Source organism: Peromyscus leucopus, chromosome 23, assembly GCF_004664715.2.
Source record: "Peromyscus leucopus breed LL Stock chromosome 23, UCI_PerLeu_2.1, whole genome shotgun sequence".
Lineage (NCBI taxonomy): Eukaryota > Metazoa > Chordata > Mammalia > Rodentia > Cricetidae > Peromyscus > Peromyscus leucopus.
In genome coordinates this window covers 29,090,437-29,109,471 of record NC_051082.1, presented here as the reverse complement: position 1 = coordinate 29,109,471, position 19,035 = coordinate 29,090,437, and the positions used below count along the sequence as shown (strand labels likewise).

General features: G+C 51.5%; 1 protein-coding gene across 2 annotated transcripts in view; it reads left to right on the top strand.

Annotated features, from left to right (window-relative positions):
- Agfg2 (ArfGAP with FG repeats 2) overlaps positions 1-19,035 on the top strand; it is a 36,819-nt gene that overhangs the window by 14,919 nt on the left and 2,865 nt on the right. The window contains exons 2-12 of one of the 2 annotated variants that reach the window (XM_028861443.2): positions 3,225-3,318; positions 3,898-4,013; position 5,025; positions 7,334-7,480; positions 8,138-8,291; positions 10,672-10,797; positions 11,604-11,636; positions 16,099-16,219; positions 16,418-16,500; positions 16,611-16,691; positions 17,925-18,053. In XM_028861443.2, the coding sequence (XP_028717276.1) occupies positions 3,225-3,318; positions 3,898-4,013; position 5,025; positions 7,334-7,480; positions 8,138-8,291; positions 10,672-10,797; positions 11,604-11,636; positions 16,099-16,219; positions 16,418-16,500; positions 16,611-16,691; positions 17,925-18,053 (1,085 nt within the window). Of the gene's footprint in view, positions 1-3,224; positions 3,319-3,897; positions 4,014-5,024; positions 5,026-7,333; positions 7,481-8,137; positions 8,292-10,671; positions 10,798-11,603; positions 11,637-16,098; positions 16,220-16,417; positions 16,501-16,610; positions 16,692-17,924; positions 18,054-19,035 lie in introns of those variants that run through there. The other variant, XM_028861442.2, reaches the window with a different exon arrangement.

Below are 19,035 nucleotides of genomic sequence, written 5' to 3'. Positions count from 1 at the left end.
TGTGTAGAGTGCTCGCCTGGCGTGCAGGAAGGCTCGGCCCGTCCCCCAGCCACTCATAGAGCACCCTGGTGGTGCCTGCACACCCGTAAACCCAGCACTTGGGAGGTGAAGGAAGGACGGTCAGAAGTTCAAGGTCATCCTCAACTACATATGGAGTTGGAGACCAACCAGAGCTACAAGAGAACCCACCTGAAAAGGCAAAAAGGACTCAGCAGTGGAGGGACCAAGGAGAGAAAAAGTAGAGAGACAGCGGAGAGGACTCAGGCTAGGATGCAGAATGGCCTGGTGGTCTGAACAGGGAGAATCTGGAGGTTAAGGAGAGCAGACAATGGAAAGGGTTTATTAAAGCAGGCTGGCAGCCGGGCGGCGGTGGCGCACACCTTTAATCCCAGCACTCGGGAGGCAGAGCCAGGCGGATCTCTGTGAGTTGGAGGCCAGCCTGGTCTACAGAGCAAGATCCAGGACAGGCACCAAAACTACACGGAGAAACCCTGTCTTGGGGGTGGGGGGAGCAGACTGGAGCGGCTGGGGTATAGCTCAGTTGGTAGAGTGTTCATGGACCATGCATGAAGCCCCAAGTTTGACCCCCAGCATGCATAGGCGAGGACATGGTCTCTAATACTCGTGATCCCAGCACTTGGGAAGTGGAGGCAGGGGATTGGAGCTCAAGGTCATTCTTCACCACATAGCGAATTCCAGGCCAACCTGGACAATTTGGGACTCTTTGTCCCAAAAATAAAAGAAGGGGAAGAAGCAGGCTGACTCAAATTAACAACCATACCAAATCAAGCCATTAGTGAGCAAGCGCTCAGAGGAAGCTGGACTAGCTGAGAAACCGGATCCCAGCAGACTTCAGGACAGATCCTGTTGAAGAGCTATTGTTTGCTCCAGGACCGGGCTCTGCTGTCTGGTTCCCTCTCGTCTTTCCGAGACGTCATCCTCTTGGATCCCGCTTGTCGTTGTATGAGGGCATTTGGAGAGCCCTTACTCAAAAGTCTAGCCGCAAGAATGGCTGGAAACGAGCTCCTGTGTCCCGGCCATTGCTGAAAATCCCTTGATGAGGCATTGATCTCCTAGGAGCAGCGGTCCTTCCCGCTTCATTCTGGGGTTAGCACCCGCCCTCCCCACAGTCCACCGTCACTGACGCTGGCACGTCCACTGCCATTCTCCAAACCTGGCAGGGGTATCTTTGTGCTGTGAGTGCAGATATATATTCCTCACTTAAGTATTTTTTATTTTATTATTTTACATGTATGGGTGTTTTGTCTCTCTGTGTGTGTACCATGTGGGTGCAGTGCTAACTGAGGCCAGAAGGGGGCGCCAGAGCCCCTGGAACTGGAGTTAGAGATGGTTGTGACCCACCATGTGGTTGCTGAGAATCCAACGCAGGTCCTCTGCAAGGGCAGCCAGTGCTCTAAGAACTACTGAGCCATCTCCCCAGCCTCATATTTTTAGTCATTTATTTTATTTTTTTTTGAAACAGGGTCTCATTCCTGGCTAGCCTTGAACTTGTTTATATAGCCAAGGATGGCCTCCTACACCTCCCGAGAGCTGTGATTGCAGGTATCTCTGCCACCACAGCGGGTTTATGAAGGGCTTCATGAAGCATTTGACCAACTGAGTTACAGTCCTAGAACCTCCCCAGTGTTTCAAAGCCAAGGAGGCCTCAATATCAGAGACTTTCTTATGTGCGTCCGAGGTCTCTCATTTCCTGGTCTATATTTGTTTGTTTTGGCTTGGCTGGTTTTGTCTTTTGAGGTGAGGGTAATAAGTCTACACCAGAGTAAAATGTAAAGTATAAAACAAGGAGGACTGGGCCTGGGGAGATGGTCCAGTGGGTAAAGGCACTTGCCACCAAGCCTGATGACCTGAGTCGGAGCCACACGGAGGGAAGAGAGAACTGAGTCCCGCCAGTGTCCTCTGACCTCCACACGTGTGCACACCATGTAGTGTGCACACAATAAACAAGTCAATGAATAAACTTAAGAAAGGCGAGCCCACGAAGCCTCCACCTAGCTGAGGCCCCTGGTTTCCTGTCAGAACCCTCTGCACCAGGAGGCCAGTGAGTGGGAGTCGGAAGTCTTTCTCTGCTGTTGTAATCCCACAGGGTGTCTGTGGGTAAGCTTGGCTCTCCAGGGAGCTGACAGCGGGCATAGAAGCATGGCTGTGAGCCCATGTCGTTCCTTCTCATGGCTGAGCTTGGCTTCCTCCTGCTGTGTTAGAAGATCTCGCAGGAGGAAAGCCTGGGGTACTTCTTTGTCCAGATATGGCTTCCTGATGGGGCGGGGCGGTGGGGGGCGGGGGGCACTGTCCATTCTCACCCGCAACTCCATCCTTTCTGCTAAGGGAACAAGGCAGCTGGCTTCCAGATCCCGACTCTGGTCGACATAAACCTATCTCTTGTTGTCGCCATCAGCAGTAGTCAAGGGCCCCTTTTCTGCCATATCTCCTGCTCGGCGGAGTTCACGGGACCTCAGGATGTGCCGCCACAGGTCAAGAATAACAGGAGGAAATGGGATGTGGCTGAGTGTCTCAGCTCCCAGAAGTCACCCCTCAGTCTACAGGGGTTGACGGGATCTGAGCCAGACGAGAAGAGGTGTCCGGATGACAGGCCTCTGCCTCCTTCTCCGAGGCATTGACAGGGTCACAGTGTGTCTGTCTCTCTTCCTTGACTCTCATTTGAAGTCTACAGAATATCCTCAAGTACGTTTTTCCCTGACACTAGCTTTTTAGTTACATTTATTAATTGAGTGTGTGGGGCACCAGTGCCACAGTGCACGTGGAAGTCAGACAAGAATTTGCAGGCATGATTTCTCCCCTTCTGTTGTGTGAGTCTTGGGTGCTCAGATCTTGAAGCCCTGTGAAAAGCTGCTGTACCCACTGAAGCATCTTGGAAGGACTTTCTTGTTATTGTGTGATATCTCCCCCCCCCCCCCGACACACACACACACACACACACACACACACACACACACACACACACACACTTGTATTGGAGGTAGAACCCAGGGCCTTGTGTATGCTAAGCCAACCAATTTTCAACTGATAAACCACACCCCCCAGGCCCTTACAGGGGGCTGTAGGCAGGTGTTCTACCACTGAGCCACGCACAGCCCTGGGGTGTGGTCCTAACTGGGAGATCTTATGCTGCTGATTTATTTCTCCTCCATCACTCCCTCAATACCTACACTGCCCTGGCTCACCTCTCTATCCCTGCCCTGCAGGAGAGGCCTGAACCCCCCACATCGAGTCAAGTCCATCTCCATGACAACTTTCACTGAGCCTGAAGTCCTGTTCCTCCAATCTCGTGGAAATGAGGTGAGCAGCCACCGCCGACGGAGGCGGGAGCAGGTCGCTGCTGCGCCACAGCCAGCAAACCTTTGTCTCAAGATGAAAAGCCCAGTAGTTTCCCTTGAATTTATTTTCTTTTTTTACATTTATCTATTTACAGCGAGCACGCGTGTGTGTGTGTGTGTGTGTGTGTGTGTGTGTGTGTGTGTGTGTGTGTCTGTCTGTCTGTCTGTCTGTGGTTGGGGGAAGAAAAGGTTCTCTCCTTTCATCATCCGGGGCCCAAGGATCCAGCTCAGGCCAGCTCAGGCCATCAGCTTATCTTCCCAGCCCCCAGCAGTTTCTTTTGTGATGGATTTCTCTTTATATTTTTAGTATGTGCTAACGTTTGCCTTATGCATGTTATATGTTTATCTAAGGCCTGAGCTATTCACTTATAAACCATGGGGTAGGGATCCTGTCTGATTGTAGATGCATGCAGATCCTCCCACTGTGTCCAAGCTCGGTAGATATTTTGTCTTTGAAGACATAGACCTGAGATCATTCGTCAGAGGTTCCCTGACGGGTGCCATTCACACTTCGTACCTTTTACCGGTTCCATTCCTTCAGGTTTGCCGCAAGATCTGGCTGGGTCTTTTTGATGCTCGGACATCGTTGATACCAGATTCCAGGGATCCTCAGAAAGTGAAGGAGTTTCTCCAAGAAAAATATGAGAAAAAAAGATGGTAAGGAGGAAGAGGGAGACACATGTCCAAGGCACCTTGTTGGGCAGCTCCATTTCCAAAGTATTGCTGGCATTTCTCCAAGACCAGACTTCGACCCCAGCTCCCAGATTGAATTAGTGTTAAATTCTGACTTCAAAGTAATGAGTTGAAACATATGGGTGTATGCTTGTAATCCCAGCTCTTGGGAGGCTGAGGCAGGAGGATCAGAAATTCAAGGTCATAGCTGGGCAGTGGTGGTACATGTTTTTTTAGCCTCAGCACTCAGGAGGCAGAGGCAGGTGAATCTCTGTGAGTTCAAGGCCAGCCTAGTTTACAGAGCTAATTCTAGGACAGCCAGAACCACACAAATAAACCCTGTCTCAAAAAGACAAAAACAAACAAACAAACAAAAAATGAATTCAAGGTCATCCTTGGCTACTTTGTGAGTTCTGGGCAAACCTGGGCTACATGAGACCCTGTCTCAAAATAATAAGATAACAAATCGACATGAAAGTACTCGCTATGCATCATTAACCCTGCAGTTCTGTTTGTTTGAGACGTGTAGCCCAGACCAACCCTATGCTCCCTACATATCCAAGGATGACCTCGAACTTTGGATTCTTCTGCTGCTGCCTCTGAGTGCTGAGATTTCAAGTGTGTGCCACCACACCCGGCTTATGTAGTGTCGAGAATCAAACCTGGGGCTTCATGCACGTTTGGCCGGTGTTTTACCCGCCGAGCCAGATCCCTAGCCCTAACCCTGCAGTTTTGATGTCCTCTCTGTTGGGGAATGATTGGACCAAGGAGGCAGATCTGTCCATGTGAACTGGTTTCTATCACTCCGTAGATCTTGAATAGACACATGTGCACGTGTGTGCCAGGGCATGTGTGTAGGGGTCAGAGGACAAGTTTATGGAGCAGCTTCCCCTTCCAGGTGGGTCTCAGGGATCGAACTCGGATCATCAGGCTTGACAGCAAGGCCCCTCACCCGCTGAGCCAAATCACAGGCCCTCCATTTCAATTTTGAGGCAGGGTCTTTTGGTGAACCTGGCACTTGGCGGTTTAGGTAGACTGGCTTCCCGGCCACCACACATGACCTTATATGGGTGTTGGGGATTTGAACTCAAGTCCTCATGGTCACAGGACAGACACTTGACCCACTGAACCTGAGACCACTTCCTTGGGGTGCCCTAGCATTACGATGCCTCCAGAATAAGGGTTGTAAACACAGGGACTGGAGGTCGGGACAGACTGAGCTCCACGTTGGACAAGGTACAGTCACACTCTCTGTGCGACTGAGAGGGAGAAGTCAGAAAATCTGGTAGTGCGGCCAGTGATCCTAGCCACTCCAGAGGCTGAGGGAGGAGGCGGGAGTTCAGGGCCAGCCTGGGCAACTTAGTGAGACCCTGTCTCAAGATCACAAGTCCAGAAAGGGCCCCTGTGTAACCTGTGGGAGGCCTGGACTTCAGTCCCTAGCACTGAGAGTCAGCGACACGGAGAGACCCAGAAAGTTAAAGGGGGGGAGAGAGGTGGACTCAAGAAGGTGTAAAGGTGGACGTGCAGCTAGAGCACTCATATACATAAAATAAATAATTTTTTTTTAAGGAAGGAAGTTGTAAAATAACAAAACTGCTCCATCCGTACTGTGTATCTGATCACTTAAAACCAAGGAAGTTTGAGATGTTGAAAGAGGAAGGCGAGAAATCCGTTTTTTTAATTATGTATACAAGGTTCTGCTTGCTCGCCAGAAGAGAGCACCAGATCTCATTACAGATGGTTGTGAGCCACCATGTGGTTGCTGTGAGTTGAGCTCAGGACCTCCAGAAAAACAGCCAGTGCTCTTAACCTCTGAGCCATCTCTCCAGCATTTTTGTTTTGTCTTGTTTTGTTTCATTTTCCAAGTCAGGTTCTTCTGTTTAGCCTTGTCTGTCCAGGAACTCACTTATAGAGCAGGCTGGCCCTGAATGCAGAGATCCTCCTGCCTCTGCCTCTGTAGTCCTGGGATTAAAGGCATGCGCCACCGCCGCCACCTGGTGAAATCCATTATTTTTAACAAATAACATAAGCTCATTAAAAATTTCTTTAAAGAACCCGGGTGTGGTGGTAAAGGCCTTTAATTCCAGCACTTGGAAGGCAGAGGCAGGCAGATCTCTGTGAGTTCGAGGCCAGCCTGATCTACAGATTGAATTCTGGGACAGTCCAGGTTACATACTAAACCAGATCTCAAAAAAAAAAAAATTTTTTAAATAGAAAATTCCCTCCTGAAGGAAATGTTTATCGAAATCTGGGCATGGTAGTATACACGTTGAGTCCCAGCACTCTGGGAGTGGAGGCAGGAAGATCAGTTAAGTCATTTATGGTTACATCCTGACACCATGTTGCAAACACCCAAAAGAGTGGAAGCAGGATGGCTTAGCAGGTAAAAGGCCCTGAGGACCCGAGCTCAGTCCCTGGGACCCCCATGGTGGAAGCAGAGAACAGACTCCTGCACGTTGTCCTCTGACCTCCAGTGACACACATGCACACTCACATAATAATACAAAACTTTAACATAAAGTAAAGAAAGACGCATTAAGATACCCAGGGGGCTGCTGGGTGTAGGTAGTTCCTGCCGAAGCAGTCTGGGTGGGTAGCTTAGTGGTAGAACATTTATCCTAGAATCCCCCAGTGAGGGGCTGGGGTGTGGCTCAGTGGTAGAGCACCTGCCTAGAATCCCCAGTGAGGGCTGGGTGTGGCTCAGGTAGAGCACCGTGCTGTGGTCAGTGGTAGAGCACCTGCCTAGAATCCCCCAGTGAGGGGCTGGGGTGTGGCTCAGTGGTAGAGCCCCTGCCTAGAATCCCCCAGTGAGGGGCTGGGGTGTGGTTCAGTGGTAGAAGCACCTGCCTAGAATCCCCCAGTGAGGGGCTGGGGTGTGGTCAGTGGTAGAACACCTGCCTAGAATCCCCCAGTGAGGGGCTGGGGTGTGGCTCAGTGGTAGAGCCCCTGCCTAGAATCCCCCAGTGAGGGGCTGGGGTGTGGCTCAGTGGTAGAGCCCTGCCTAGAATCCCCCAGTGAGGGGCTGGGGTGTGGCTCAGTGGTAGAGCACCTGCCTAGAATCCCCCAGTGAGGGGCTGGGGTGTGGCTCAGTGGTAGAGTACTTATCTTGCATGCACAAAGCCCAGCTCACAGAAGCAGAGGGCCACACTCGAGAGCGTTGTTAGATTGCTAAATTCTTTTTATTCATAAAAGGGAACTGCTAAAGCAACAACAAAACTTGGACCCTGTAACTTTTTTTCCTCAACCACCTCAGCTGAGCACGGTCAAGATTTTCTCTTTCACGGCATAACTGTTCTTTCTCACAGGTATGTCCCCCAGAGCAAGTCAAAGGACCCTCTTATAGCAAAGGCAGTGCCTCTACCTCCACCCAGGGCTCTGTCCCGGAAGGGAAGCCCGTGCGGACACTTCTGGGAGACCCTGTGCCCTCTGATGCTGCTTCCTCTTCGAGCCAGGTAACCCGGACCTGATCCTCCCGTTCCCACTGCGGTTTGTGTGGATGGTGTGCGGCAGGGTCGGCGCTTTCCAAAGGCAGATCTCCAGGATTTAGCAGGCCAGCAGGCCAGGAGTGGAAGTTGGTTCTCAGCCCTGCTGCTACTCAAGCTTGTATGTGGTATCCTGGGACCCCAGCAGGAAGTGGTACCTAATGACCTCAGTCCTGACCCTCCCTCCTGAGGAGCTAGGACAGCACTTCCTGGATCCGGCAGAGACGCAGAAGCGAGAGCTCCTGGGCATTGTGGCAAGTTGCCATGCGTCTTAGGGCTACCTCTCCGTGCTCTCAAATGTTCTGAGAGAGGATTAGCTGAGTTACAAGAGGTGCTTAGAGTTCCAGGGGACCCAACACACTCTCCTGGCTTCCAAAGTCACCAGGTACACATATGGTATACACATATAAACGCAGGCAAAACACCCATACATATAAAATTACAAGGAAGAAAAGAAAAGAAAAAAAGAACTTAGGTGACTTCTGCATGGGGCCCCTCTCAGCCCAGGGCACCAACTCACTCTGCCTTCTCTTTGTTTGGGGGCAGCCTGGGAAGGTCTGGCGGGACCCAGGTCACGGGTGGGATTCTGACTGTCACACGCGATTCTTTCCCACATCTGGCAACCAGTCCCAGGCTCGTACAGCCCAGGCCAGGACCTCCCAGCCTCCTTCCCACCCATCCACCAAGAAAGCCAGCACTGACCTGCTGGCGGATATCGGCGGAGACCCCTTTGCCGCTCCCCAGGTGGCCCCAGCCTTTGCCGCGTTCCCAGCCTTTGGAGGTGAGTGCCGCCTGTGGTGAGAACCTGTCTACACCGTGTCTAGTACCGCAAAGACGTTCGGTCCACTGGGGCCTGACTTTTCCATGTGGCTGGCAGAACAGGGGTCAGGGAACAGCATGGACTATACTTGGGGGTTTAGCCATAGAGCGTATGGGGGGGGGGCAGCCCCTCTAACAGTCCAAGAACCCATTTTATCACTTCATCTCTGCTAAGCAGGGAGCCAGGTGTTGTTCTGAATGCCTGTAATCCTGATACTCGGGAGGCCGCAGCCGGCCGGAGAAGAAAAGGCTGATTTTCCCCGTGTGTGTGTGTGTGTGTGTGTGTGTGTGTGTGTGTGTGTGTGTGTGTGTGTCCGTCCATGGTCATGTGTGTGCACTTAGAGGCCAGGGTTCTACGGTGGCTGTTGTTCCTCCGTTATCGGCCACCTTTTTTTTTCCTTTCTACTTTTTTTTTCAGATTTTTTTACTTTATGCGTATGAATGTTTCTCATATATGGATGTCTGTACTCCTCACGCATGCCTGGTGCCCATGAGGTCAGAAGAGGACTTACATTCTCTGGAACCAGGGTTACAATGGCCGTGAGTCACCATATGAGTGCTGGCCATGGAACCCTAGTCCTCTGCAAGAAGTGTTCTTCACCGCTGGGCCATCTCTTCAGCACCGACCTTTTTAATTAAAATAAACAAACAAAAACCAGTCTCACTGGCCTGGAACTTGCCACGTATGGCCGGCCAGTGAGTCTCAGAGGTCTGTGTCCTCAGTGCCGGGATTATAAGCACATTACATGGGTCCTGGGGACGGAACTACCCTCTAGCAGAGACAGAGAGAGACTGTCTGACTCTGTCTCTTTTGGAGACAGGGCCATGCTATGTAGCTCAGGCTGGTCTCAAACTCATGATTTTCCCCACTCCAGCCTCCTGAGTCCTGGGGTCACAGGTGTGAGCCACCGTGCTTGGGTCTAAGTTAGGTTTCTGTTGCTGTGATAAAACACTGACCAAAACCAGATTGGGGAGGAAAGGGTTTATTTGGCTTACATATCCTGGTTCATAGTCCCTTAAAGTAAGTCGTAGCAGGAACTCACGGCGGAAACTGAAGCAGAAACTATGGAGGAACACTGCTTACATGCTTGTTCCTTGTGGCTTGCTCAGCCTGCTTTCTTCTTCTTTTTCTTTTATTTCAGAGACAGGGTTTCTCTGTGTAGCTTTGGTGCCTGTCCTGGATCTCACTCTGTAGACCAGGCTGGCCTCGAACTCACAGAGATCTGCCTGGCTCTGCCTCCTGAGTGCTGGGATTAAAGGCGTGTGCCACCACTGCCTGACTCTTTTTTTTTTTTTTTTTTTTTTTTTTAAGATTTATTTATTTCTTATGTATACAGTGTTCTGTCTGCATGTATGCCTGCAGGCCAGAAGAGGGCACCAGCTCTCATTACAGATGGGTATGAGCCACCCTGTGGTTGCTGGGAATTGAACTCAGGACCTCTGGAAGAACAGTCAGTGCTCTTAACCTCTGAGCCATCTCTCCAGCCCCTCTTTTTCTTTTTCATGTTTTGTTTTGTTTTGAAATTTTGAGACAGGGCCCCACTGTATAGCTCTGATGGGCCTGGAACATGCTATATAGACTAGTCAGCTTGCTTTCTTAGGTAACCAAGGACTACCTGCCCAGAGTGGCACTGCTTGGGTTGAGCCAGGCCCCCCATATTAATCAAGGAAATGCCCCCACAGACTTGCTACAAGTCAGTCTGGTGAAGGCACTTTCTTTTTCTCTCTCTTCTGTTTTGGTGGTGGGGTAGGGGGTCTCCATAGAGCCGTGACTCTCCTAGAACTCACTATATAAACCATGCTAGCCTTGAGCTCAGAGACCCCCACCTCTGCCTCCCAAATGCTGGAATTAAGAGCGTGCACCCCCGTGTATGGTGGAGGCATTTTCTCAGTTTGAGGTTCCTCTTGCAAAATGACTTTAGCTTGTTTCAAGCGGGCAAACCAGCCAACTGTGGTAGTTGGAAAGAAAATGGCCCCTAAAGGGGCTGGCACTCTTAGGAGGTGTGGCTTTGTTGAAGTGGGTGTGGCCTTGTTAGAGGAAGTACGTCACTGTGCGGTGGGCTTTGAGGTCTCCTGTGCTCAAGCGACACCCAGTGAGACAGTCCACTTCCTGTTGCCTTCTGATCAAGATGTAGGCAGCACCGTGCCAGCCTGCACGCTGCCACACTCCCCGCCATGAACTTATGAACTGTAAGCCTCCACCTCAGTTAAATGTTTTCCTTTATAAGAGTTGCCGTGGTCATGGTGTCTCTTCACAGCAATAGAAACCCTGACTGGGACACCAACACATTTGGCTATGTGCACATTTCCTTCACACAGCCTTTGTATTCCTCCACCTATAGGCCAGACTCCTTCCCACGGAGGCTTCGCCAACTTCGACGCCTTCGGTGGCAGCCCTGGCACTTCCGCCTTCGGAAGCCTCCCTCCATCGGTCCAAGCCCCGTTCCAGGCCCAGCCGACCCCTGCAGGTAAACTGCCTCACCCATTGCCTGCCTGTCTTTCGATAGCATCAGCTGTCCACGTCCATGTCTTCCTTCCCATCCGCATTGACTGGAGAGGAGGCAAAAGGAACTGCTTCTCCGTGAAGGGTAATGAGTGTAGGGCCTGCCCGTTACGGACAGAGGGCGCTATGGTTCTGTTTTCCATAGAAGGGAAATTGCCACAAGATCAGCACAGATTCTACCCCGACACAATTTTCTTCCTTGTTTCTAATAGTAATTTATTTTACATATTTGCATGTGTGTGTGCACACCCAGGCAGGCCCATGGATGCCATGACACTCATGTACAGGTCAGGTGACAATTTACATGAGTGGTCCTGGGGACCAAACCCAGGCCTTCAGACTTGCATCACAAGTGTCTTTACCTGCTCCTCTGACCCAGTCAGAAAACTTCTGACTGGAAATACTGGAGGCCCGAGTCCTATAAAAATGTGTGCATCCTGTTCTTATTGTCTGTAATATCCTGCCCCAAAGGGTCAAGTGACTAGGCGAAGTTCAGGGTAATCCCCAGGCATCCACACCCACCCCTTCCAAGATCAAAGGTCTTTAAAAGAGGTGTTGTGTTTTTAGGGATCCCAGGAGACTCTGGCTCCCTTTCAAGCCTGCGATTCCTTCCAAAGCCTCCAGATATCTGTCTCCATAGCCTAAGGCTGCCTCTCTTCCTTCGGTTGTTCAGGACACCAGGAGTTGGCAGCCGAAGGGCTGTCGAGACCAGATGTCTAGGGACAAGCCAGTGACTCACACTCTTTTTCCCTTCTCCGCCCTCATTAGCAGCCAGTCGGATGCTAGCCGGAAGTCACAGCTTTGGTGAGTCCCTTCTATGCAGCCCCCAGCCAACTCAAGGTCCTCTGAAGTCTTTAAACGTGTACTGGGCAAGTGGCACACGCCTTTAATCCTAGTACTTGGGGAGCAGAGGCAGGTAGATCTCTGTGAGTTCGAGGCCAGCCTGGTCTACAGAGTGAGTACCAGGATAGCCAGGGCTACATAGTGAGACCCTGTCTCAAAAATAAATAAAATGTAGCCAAGGTGTGGTTCAAGTGGTAAAGTGTAATTAGAGTACTTGAGAGCCTGGGTTCTATCACCAGAATGAAAAAAAATATAGCATTATAAAACAGATTATCTAATTGTGCAACACAGGATAGCAGAACCAAAACTTCCTGGCTCTGCCTTAACATCTGCTCTGTGCCACTCAGGACTGCAGGGCTGCTTTGGTTTGATTGGTTGATTAATTGATTGATTTTGTGGTATTTGTGGGAATTGAACATCAGCCTCAGGCAACCACTACCACTGAGTCACACCCCAGCCCCTCACTGGGGGATTCTAGGCAGGGGCTCTACCACTGAGCCACACCCCAGCCCCTCACTGGGGGATTCTAGGCAGGGGCTCTACCACTGAGCCACACCCCAGCCCCTCACTGGGGATTCTAGGCAGGTGCTCTGCCACTGAGCCACGCCCCGAAGGTACTCACTGAGGCATCTAGGAAAGTACTTTACTACTGAACTATATTCCTCGTCACTCTTAGTTTGGAACAGGATCTAAGTTGTCCACACTGGTCTTGAACTTTCAGTCCCCATGCCTTCACCGTTTTATACTGATAAAAGTAAAATCCAGGCTGACAAGATTGTCTGTTGGTTAAAGGTGCATGCCTCCAATCCTGACCATCACAGTCAAATCCCAGAAACTCAAAGTTGGAAGAAAACCAGTGGAGGAACGTTGTCCTCAGAGCTTCCCATGGGGCCATGCACTCCCTGACACACCCTATAAACACATCAGTGTAAACAAGATGTTTGTGTTAAAATCTGTACAGAGCTTCCCGTAGTATGTACTGAAAGTAACTGGCCGTTCAGCCTTGAGACTGGCAGAGCACTGACTACTTGACACAATGAGGATTTGAGACAGGGATTTTCTCTGTAGCTTTGGTGCCTGTCCTGGAACTCACTTTGCAGACTATCCTGGCTTCGAACTCACAAAGATCAGCCTGCCTCTGCCTCCCGAGTGCTGGGAGTAAAGGTGTGCGCCGCCGCCACCACCCAGCCCGACCAATGAGAATTTAATAAGCCAAGTGAGTAGGAGTCTGTGGTCTCTCCCTCAGGAGATTAATGGACACCGTGTGTTTGGAGCCAGCTGAGGGTGACCTGAGGAACTATTTAGCAAGTTCGCTCTGAAATAAAAGTGGGACTTTGTGACCCACTGACAGAATCTCCCTCCAGAATACATTTTTCCTTTAATAATTTATTGTTTTTTTTTATGTGCACTGGTGTTTTGCCTGCATGGATGTCTGTGTGAAGGTGTTGGATCCTCTGGAACTAGAGTTACAAACAGTTGTGAGCTGCCGTGTGTGTGTGTGTGTGTGTGTGTGTGTGTGTGTGTGTGTGTGTGCTGGGAATCGAACCCAGGTCCTCTGGAAGAGCAGCCAGTGCTCCTGACTGCTGAATCATCTCTCCAACTCCCCCACCCCCCTTTTTAAATTTTACTTTATTTTTATTGGTGTGTATGAATGTTTTAGGCCTACATGCATGCATGTGCCCCACGTGTGGTGTCCAGAAGAGGGCACTGAAACCTCCGGAACTGGAGATAGGTAGTTGTGAGCCACCACACGGGTGCTGAGAACCAAGCCTGGTTCTCTGCAATAGCAGGAAGTCCTCTTAACCGCTGAGCCACCTCTCCAGCCCTTGAATTTTTTTTTTTTTTCAAACATGACCCTTTCATGATTGGACATGCACTAGGAAACAGAAGTCCCATAAATTCCAACAAATAAGAGTTACATATGTCGGGCTTGAGACGGCTCAGCGGTTAAAGCGCCCTGACTGTTCTTCCAGAGGACCTAGGTCTGTCTGTTTCCCAGCATCTACATTGGCTCAGAGACATCTGTAGCTCCAGTTCCAGGGGATCTGATGCCCCCTTCTGGCCTCTGTACACCAGGCACATGTGCAAGGAAATTCTTTTAATTTTTGAAAATTTTAATTTCTATCTTCTATTTATTTATAGTTCAGTTGGTAGGGTGCTTGCCTAGCTTGTTCAAGACAGTAGGTTTGGTCCTTATGACCACAGAAATCAGGCATGGCAGGCCAGGCCCATCATCCTGGCACTCAGAAGTTTAAGGTCATTAGCTACATTGGGCGTTTCAGGCCAGCCTGGACAACATGAGACCCTGCCTGAAAAGACACCCAGAAGGGCAAGGGTTGGGGGGATGCTTGCCTACAGCAACTGATTGCATTCCAGATAGAACTGGTATCTGTCTGAAGAAGAAAGATAGCAATAGGAAAGTCCTGGGACTCACAGCCTTCCCAGGGCATTGGCCTGGATGTCTCTAACTGTGGACAGTCCACAGCCTAACCCAAAAATCTGACGTCACGGGAAGAAGATCCTCACTGTGTGCTCGCCAGAGGGTGTAGCTCGGCGGCAGAGCCCCTGCCTTGCACATTCATGGTCCCAGGTTCCACCCCCAGCAACACAAGGGACAGAGGGATCTGTGGGACTTGATGGGAGGTTTGAGAGGCGGGCAGCTCTTCTGACAGGCTGGGTTTCGTTGGTGTAGGTCAAAGGGGTATGAAAAGGGGAAGTTGCTAAATGCAGAGCAGCGTCCTGAGGCCAGCGAGATGGCCCAGTGGGTAAAGGCATTTGCCGCCAAGCCCAGTGACCCGAGTTTGATCCCTAGAACCCACATGGTGTAAGGAGAGAACCAGCTACTGCGAGTCCTCTGACCTCTATGTGCACCCCCTCTGCAAAAAAATTAATAAATAAATACTGAACTGCCGGTTTGGAGCTGGCGATGGTTCAGTGGTTGCCCTGAGTTGTTGTTTTTTTTAAGCTCAGCTCTGCCCCCTAGTGTCCACAGGGAACCACTTCGCAGAGCGCGATCCAGCTAGGGTGGAAAGCTTCCTCTCCCGGGAAGTAGCTGGAACATGGAGACCTGGGCAGCATCGAAGGGTTGACTCATTCCTGGAGGTAGCTGTGTTAGCTCAGAAACCCCGTGTACTCTGAGTCAGGCAGGCAGGCAGGGGGGAAGCATGACCCAGATCTACCTGCCTTCCATTCTGTGGTTGAAAGCCTGGACGGGGGCTGCTGAGATGACTCATGGGTCAAGGCACTTGCTGTGCGAGCCCCATGACCTGAGTTCCATCTCCAGAACCTACGTAAAAAGCTCGCTCTCACCCACACACAAATAAAAAGTAATTAAAAAAGAAAAGATGAATACAGCCTTTGGAGGACGGGGAGCATAGAGATTCAAATTACAGTGTTAGTGCATTTGAAAGAAGCCAGAACTGAACTGGAATGTGGCTCAGTGGCAGAGTACTTGCCTAGCATGCACAAAGCCCTGGGTTCTCTACTCAGCACCCCTGGGGGGATTCGGAGCGGGGGAACACCGAATGTAGTGGCCTCCCAACACTCTGGAAAATGAGATAGGATTGCTGCAAGTTCGAGGTCTCCCTGGCTACATAGTAAGACGCTGTCCAAAAGACATCAAAGGTTTGGGACATAGCTCCATGGTAGGGCACTTACCTAGCAAGGCAAAGGACCCTACATTTGATTCTTGGTACAATTAATAAACTAATTTTTTTGTTCTTTGGGTGGTTGATTTGTTTTTGTTTTTTGAGACAAAGTTACTCTGTGTAGCCCTGGCTGTTCTGAAACTCTCTGTAGACCAGGCTGGCCTCAAACCCAGAGATTCACCTGTCTCTGCCTCCTGAGTCCTGAGATTAAAGATGTGCACCACCACTGCCCAGCTAACTGGTTAGTTTTTAAGATCAATTAGAAGCTAGGGTTGTAGTTCCGTTAGTAGAGCGTTTGTCTTGTATACGCAAAGCCCTAGATCCGATTCCTAGCACCATCTATTCCAGGCCTGCTTGTAATCCCAGCATGCAGGAGGCTGAGACAAGGGGATGGAGGAGAGTTCAAGGCCAGCCTGGGCTCCATATTGAGACCTTGTCTCACAAAAGAGAGGGAGAGAGGAATGGCATTTTGCTGAAGAGACAGGCATCCATCTAGGACATACAGACCCCGCTGTATGCCATGAAGGAGGACAGCCAAGGTGAGGGTGGCAGTTTACATTACTGGGCAGCTGCAGAAGGTCTGGCCTTACCCAGGAGTTCAGGAGATGAGCTCCCCCATGCTTGGTGATCATGGGAAAACTGGGCTGCCTCAGAGGGTCCAGTAGGCGCCTCACCCGTCCTCACCGCATCTCACCCTCCACACCCCACCTCCATCTCCTCTCCTGCCCCTTGCCTCCAATCTCACCCCAGCCTCCTCGTTTTATCTCGTCATCCAGGGAGCAGCCAGATGTCCGCATTCGGTGTGGCTCCCCTCGCGGCTGCCACTCAGCCCAGCAGCCTCGCAGACGTGGGTGGCCTCCTGGGACCCAGGGTGGCAGCTGGAGGTCTCCCTGGCAGGTGGGTCCAGACGTGAAGGTGACTCACTCACCTGAAGGTGGGTGGCGTTGTCCCGGGCTGATCGCAGCACCTCATGGCCTGCTTGTCTCCCCTGGGCTTCCCGGCCTGGCCTGGGTAACATGGTGGGCTCGCTTCCTCAGCCCCCCTGCTCTGCTCTTCCTGGAAGATGCCCATTCCCACCTCTCTCCTGTGCCACAGTGTTTTCGGGATGCCCAGCCAGGTTCCTGCATTACAGCCGGCTCTGCCAGGTGTCAGCGGCAATGCCAGGCTCACCTTTGGAGGTGAGTCCTACCCGCGGAGACCTGGGGCGCGGTGGTGGGGACACACCCCCAAGAGGGACAGGACTCAAACCATCCTTCCCTCCTCTCCTCTCTCTCTCTGCTGTGAGCAGCCTTCACCAACCCCTTCGCCACCCCTGCCCAGCCCCAGCTGGCTTCGACCAACCCATTCCAGACCAATGGCCTGGCCTCGGGTAAGTCCAGAGCTGCCTTCCGCCGCCGTTTCCCAGAGTGCAGAGTCTCCTAACCTGTGTCTCTCACTACCCAGAGCAGTCAGCCGCCCCCCCCCCCCTCCCCACCACCACCGGCCCAGGCTAGACCCATCTGCAGACCCAGGTCTCCTAGTGGGCTGAAACCAACCCCCCCCCATAGTACCAGTACTGCCTAAGAAAGAAGGTCACAGGTTCAAGGACAGGCTAGGGTACACAGTCAGGCCACCCCTGGTCTACATAGTGAGACCCTGTCTCAGAAAAGAAAAAAGGAAGGAGAGCCACGAAAGGAGGAAGGGGTGGGTGGGGAAGAGGGAAGGGAGAGGAAGAAAAGCATGCCTTTCCCTCGGTGGTTCTGAAGCGTGTTTTCCCGTTGGCTGACGGTGTCATGATGGTCCGGTCCGCAGCCCCTGTCCAGATCCCTTCGGGGCATCCCCCCTTTCTCCTATCAGCACCCCAAGCCTGAGCTACCAGAGAACCACAGTGAAACAATCCTTATTCCCTGTCCTTCTCAGCAGGGCCCTGCAGTGGCTTCCCACCCTCCCTCCACAGCCTCTGTAGCGTCCCCTCAGACTCCTCAAGTCCCCCTAGCTCAATGAAGTCCTAGCCAGGAAGACAGGAGGCCACCTCGAGAAAGCTGAATCACGCATGCTGGGTGTCTCCCATTGTTAGCTCTCGGAGTGGCCCTGTGAGATGGGTACCGCACCCACTCTAGGGATGAAGTAGTGGAGCTGGGCATGATGGCACCGGTCAGTCATCCCAGCACTAGGGAGGTGGAGGTGAGGACAGGCGTTCAAGGACAGCCTGGGCTCCCCGAGACTCTACCTCATAAAAGGGGGGTGGGGGAGGCAGAGAATGGATGAGGCAGGACACTTCACCTTGCCTGTGTTTTTTTTTTTTTTTTTTTTTTTTTTCTGTGTAGCTTTGCCTTTTAATTGGGCACTCAATCACAGAATCACTGGTTGCTCAGTGCGGATTAAGCGTGGCACGCTCTGTTTTTTTTTGCCTTCAGTGCATGGAATGCCTCTGAGTGCAGGGAGATCACAGGGTCGGTAGCTTTGGGGGGTGGGGAGCTGAATGGCTCTGTGGACTCATTCAAGGCCCTTCCTCTGTGGGAAAAGTGACCGCATTTCCCATATGGGATTTGGGGAAGAAAATAAAAAGCTTGTCATCCTACCATCCTCAAGCTCACCCGGCCTCCCGTCTCTCCCTCCACAGGGCCCGGCTTCGGGATGAGCAGTGTTGGGCCTGGCCTCCTCCAGCCGGTACCACCGGGTGGGGGGTTCGCCAGCCCCTTCCCTACACCAGTGTTCCCCCCCCAGGCTGCGCTGGCTGAGCAGCAGAATGGTAAGAGGACTGGGTGTGAACTCCCCCCCACGCTTCCCACTGTATGTCAGAACGGCTCCTGAGTATTCCGTGCGGTCTATTCCGGGGGTTCCCGTGCGCACAGGACTCCACAGACGCTGCTCAGGCAAAGGGCGTGTCATTTACACAGAGCCTCTGCACACGTGGTGTGCATCCTGTAATCCCAGCTACCCAAGAGGCGAAGACAAGTTCAAGGCCATCTCAGAAACCGAAAGGAAGGCAGGGATGTAGCTCACAGGTAGAGCTCTTGCCTAACATGAGTGAGGCACTGGGTTTCATTCCCAGTACAATGAAGAAGGGAGGAATCAGGGTTGGGGATTTAGTTGTGGTAGAGCGCTTGCTTGCAAGACCCTGGGTTCGATCCTCAGCTCAAAAAAAAAAAAAAGAATGGAGGAATCTACACACACACACACACACACACACACACACACACACACACACACACACACCCCTCTCCGTATATATATCCTTTTAAGAGGAATTTTATTTTGTATGTATGGGTGTTCTGCCTACATGATGTCTGTGCAGCATATGCATGCAGTACCTGAAGAGGCCAGAAGAGGGCATCAGATCCCCCTGTATTAGAGCTGCAAATGGCTTGATACACCCGGTGTGTACTGGGATTTGAACCCTGGTCCTCTAGAAGAGTGGCCTGTGTTCTTAACTGTAGAGCCCTCTCTCTCCAAGCCTTTGCCTTTTGTCTTTTTTGTTTTGTTTTGTTTTTTGGTTGCTCGAGACAGGGTTTCTCTGTGTAGCCCTGGCTGTCCTGGAATTCGCTCTGTATTAAGAGTTATTTGGGGGCTGGGGGTGTACATATCACATCACTGCTGTGAAGGTCAAGACAGTTTGTGGTAGTCGGGTCTCTCCTTCCACCGGGTGGATCCTGGGGATTGAACTCAGGTCGGCAGACTTGGCAGCAGGAACCTTGACTACTGAGCCACCTCGCCAGCCTTTTTAGTTTATC